Below are 4,125 nucleotides of genomic sequence, written 5' to 3' on the forward strand. Positions count from 1 at the left end.
AGTTGTGCTGCTTTCTCCTCAGCTTCAAGGTGGTTTTATGGTCATATTTTTAAATTAATATTCAACCCTACCATAATACAAAATACAGGCAAGTCCACCACCGAGATGCAACATCATCAAGCACATTGTTGTTCAGATTGTAGAATGATCACGATTCATCTTCCCATCCTCAGGAGTTCGTACTTCAAAGATGTCACTGTCAAGTCTGCAAGTCCATACTTACCGTACTTGGTATTTATTTCATGAGAAGGAGGAGAAGTAAAGAATGACCAAGAGACATGAGAAGAGACAAAGGAGGATTAAGGACAGTAAAGGGAGGAAGAGGCGGAAAAGTAATAGGACAGGAAGAAGAACAGGAAAGGGGAAAAGAAGGGAAGAACAATAAAGAGAAGCAAATGGTGAAAAAGAGGGTGAAGTGATGATGGAAGGAGCAGGATAAAAGAAGAAAAAAATTAAGAGGAGAAAGAATGAGAGTATAAAGGAGGAGGTGAAAGGAATGAGGGAGGAAGAAACACAAGGTGCTGAGAAAAACGGAAGAGAGAAGAAGAACGAAGAAAACCAAGTCAGACAAGGTGAAAGAAAGACAAGAAGACAGAAGGAGAAGAAAAAGAGGAAGAGACTGAGGAAGCATAGAAGGAGGACGAGGAACAAGTAGTAAAGGGAGGACGAGATGAAAACTGGGAGCAGTAGAAGGAGGAGACAATGAAGAAAGGAGGAGAAGAAAGAGGAGAAGAAAAAGGAGAGGTGAAGAAGACAGTGAAGGAGGACAAAGGAGACGACAGAAGGAAGGAGAGAGGAAAAAGACAGAAATGGCAAAAAGAATGAGGAATAGGAGGAAAAAAACGAGGAGCAGAAGGAAGAAGAGATCAAAAAGAAGATGAAGGTGACAGAGGAGGAGAAAGGAATGAGGGAGGACAAACAGAGTGGAGGAGGGAAAAAGGAGAAGGATAAGAAGAAAAGAATAAAGTAGAGAAAAAAGGCAGAGAAGAAGAAGAAGAAAAGACAAGACAGAAAGAACAGAAAGAGGAACGAATGAGGACAAGGAGGAAAGGGAGGAAGAGAGAAATGTAGTAGAAGGAAGAAGAGAACATGAAGAAAAAAGGAGGCAATGGAGAAGAACAAAGAAGAGAAGGAAAGAATAAGGAACAGAAGGAGAAAGAAATGAAAAACAGAAGGAAGATGATGGAGAAGGTAGAGGAGAAAGAATGAAACAACAGGAAGAGGAAGTGTAGAAAAGAATAAGGATAGGAAGAAGGCAAATAAAAAGAGGAGAAAGATGAGAAGAAAGAAGCAGAAGATAGAGAATGAGAAAAATAGAACATGACAGAGAACAGAGGAGAAGAAGGGAGAAAAAGACAGGAAGAGGAGAAAGATGAAGACAGGAGGAGAAGCAACGACTGTGGGAAAAAGGCAAATAAATGTAGAAGCAAGAATGGAAGAAGAAAGAAGCATCTTCAAACAGATGAAGAAAAGAAAAGAATGAAGAAAAACAAGGAGAAGAGGAAGAAAGAGATGAAAAAGAACGTGACAGAAGGAGGAAGAGGAAGCAGGAGTCGGAGAAAGAGTCAAAGGAGAAGAAAGAAGGAGATGTCAGATGGAGGTGAAGGAAGAAAGAAGGCGATAAAGACAGGAGAAGACAGAAGAAGGAGAAGACTAGAAAAGGTAGAGAAGGAGGAGAAGAGGAGAATAAAGAGGAAAAAACAAAATGGCTGAAGAATAAAGGAGAAAGAGGAGAAGGAAAGAAGGAGGAAGAAAGGAAGAGGAGAAGGAAGAAGAACAAGTAAAGGGAAGGAAAAGTAGCAGAAGTAGTAGGAGAAGGAGGACACCATGAAAAAACAGGAAAGGAACGAAGAAGAGAAGAGAAAATTGGAATTGAAGTAGAAGGAGGAGACAGGAGGAGAATGAGGAAGAGAAGATAAAGAAGGAAGAGGAGAAAGAAAGAGAAGAAGAAGAAGACAGAGAGGGACCAGGAGGAGAAAAAAAGAATGAGAAAAAGAGGGAAGAGATGAAATGAATGAGGGACAGAATGAGGAAGAGTAGAAGGAGAAAAAGGAGGAAGAGGAACAAGGAGCAGAGGGAGGAAGGAATGGAGAAGAATGAGTCGTAGAAGAAGGAGGAGAACACGAGGAAAAAGTAGTAGTAGCAAGAGAAAGGAGGACAAGAAAGCAGGAAGAGAACAAGACAGAAGGACAAGAGAAGCAGGAAGAGTAGAAGAAGGAAAAAACTAAGAAAAAAGAAGGAGAAGATGGCATCCGATGAAGAAAGAGGAAAGGGAGGACGGGATGAGAAAAGGGAGCAGTAAATGGAGAAGAAAAAGGAGATGGAGAAAAAGGAAGAAGAGAAGAACGGCAAAGTGGAGACAACGACAGAAGGAGACAAATACAGAAGGAAGAGAAAGAATGAAATGAAGATAGGAGGAGAAAGGAGAACAACACAGACAAGGAGGAGGAGAAAGAAGATGGAAAAAGAAGATACAGGACAGAAAGACAGAGATGGAGTAGAAAAGCATGCTGGAGAGAGGAAGAAGGAAGAAGAACAAGGAAAAGATGAAGTAACAGGTGAAAAGGGAAGAGGAGGGAGGAGAAGATAGGAGGGTGAGGAGAAATGAGACAAAGAGGAGGAGAAAGAAAAACAAGGAGTTTGAGATAGAGGAGGAGAAAGGAGAAGATGCAGGAGGAGGAGGATCAAATGAAGAAGAAAAAAGAGGAGACAGAAGGAAGAAAAGACAAAAGGACAATAAAGGAGAAGCAATCAGATGAGGAGGAGGAGAAGGAAAGAGGAAGGAGGTGACAAAGGAGAATGAAGGAGAAGACCGGAGAAGAATCTTTTCCTTTTTCTTACAAGAAAGACAATTAGAAAAATGAGGAAGGAGGAAGAAGAGCAAGGAGTAGAGAGATGCAGAGATGAAGAAGACAGCAGAAGGAGAAGAAAGGAGACACAAACAAAAGGAGGAAGAGAAGGAAACAGCAAAAAGAGGAGGACAAAGTAGGAGAAGGACATGAAAAAGGAAGAGGAGAAAAGAATGAGGTAGAAAAGGACAAGAATGAGGAAGAGGAAAGGGAGAAGAGGAGGAGGAGTAGGAAGAAGATGAACAAGGAGTAAAAGGAGGAAGAGATGGAAAAATAATAGAAATAGTAGGAGAGGAAAAGAAAAAAGGTGCAGAGGAGAAATAAAGAAGAAAAAGAGGAGAGGAAGGAGGAAAATAGGAGGGGACAAGTAGAAAAAGGATGAGAAAAGAATGGCAAGACTGAAGGAAAGGAGAAGGAAGAGGAAGAGCAGAAAGAGAAGCAAGATGAGCAAGGAGCACAGGGAGGAAGGGATGAAAAGAAGAGGAAGAAGGCAACAGAGAAGGAGGAGGAGAAAGGAGACAGAAAGGGTAGAAGGAAGGATATGGAGAAAGGACAAGACAACGAAGGAGAAAGAAGTAGACAAAAAGGAGGACAAAGGAGAAGGATAGATGATGAAGAATGAGTAGTAGAAGAGGAAGGGGGAAACAAAGAAAAAAGGAGAAGTAGAAAAATATGGAAGAGAAGAAAAGCAATAAGCAAGAGGAGAAGACAAGAATGAAAGGGAGGAAAAGAAAAGAATGAAAAACAATACGGAAGAAAAAGGCGTAAAGGGAAGAAGGGATGAGAAAAGGGAGTACTGTAAGGAGACAAAGACGATTAAGAAGAGAAGATGACAAGGTAGGAGAAAGGAGGAGGGTATAGAAAAGAATGAGGTAGAAAACCAGAAGGTGAGACTGAGTAAGAGAAAAAAAGAAAAGGAGGAGAAGGAAAGAATGAATACAAGGATTAGGAGAAGAGAAAGGCAAGATGAAAAGCATAAGGAGAGAATGAGGGAGAGCAGGAGAAGAAGATGAAGAGAAGCAAGGAGTCAAGGGAGGAACAGATGAAGAAAAATGAGTTATAGAAGAGGAAGGAGGAGAACAAAAATGGAGAAGGAAGAGGAGAAAATTAAGATGGAAGGAGAAAAGGGAAAAAGAGATGAGAAGAGGGAGCAGTGCAAGGAGACAAAGATAGAAAAAAACACGAGAAAAAGAAGGAAAAGAAAAAGACAGAATAGGAATAGAAAAGGAAGAAGAATGAGTAGAACGAAGAAGAGATGGACATGAAGGCAAAAGGA

General features: G+C 40.9%; 1 protein-coding gene across 1 annotated transcript; it reads left to right on the top strand.

Annotated features, from left to right (window-relative positions):
• Positions 1-2,667: 2,667 nt before the first annotated feature.
• LOC129349459 (nucleolar protein 58-like) lies at positions 2,668-4,125 on the top strand. The gene is made up of 2 exons (XM_055012674.1): positions 2,668-2,786; positions 3,898-4,125. The coding sequence occupies exons 1-2, from the start codon at positions 2,668-2,670 to the stop codon at positions 4,112-4,114; spliced, it is 336 nt and encodes a 111-aa protein (XP_054868649.1). The 3' UTR covers positions 4,115-4,125.

The sequence above is a fragment of the Amphiprion ocellaris genome, chromosome 8 (genome assembly GCF_022539595.1).
Source record: "Amphiprion ocellaris isolate individual 3 ecotype Okinawa chromosome 8, ASM2253959v1, whole genome shotgun sequence".
Taxonomy (NCBI): domain Eukaryota; kingdom Metazoa; phylum Chordata; class Actinopteri; family Pomacentridae; genus Amphiprion; species Amphiprion ocellaris.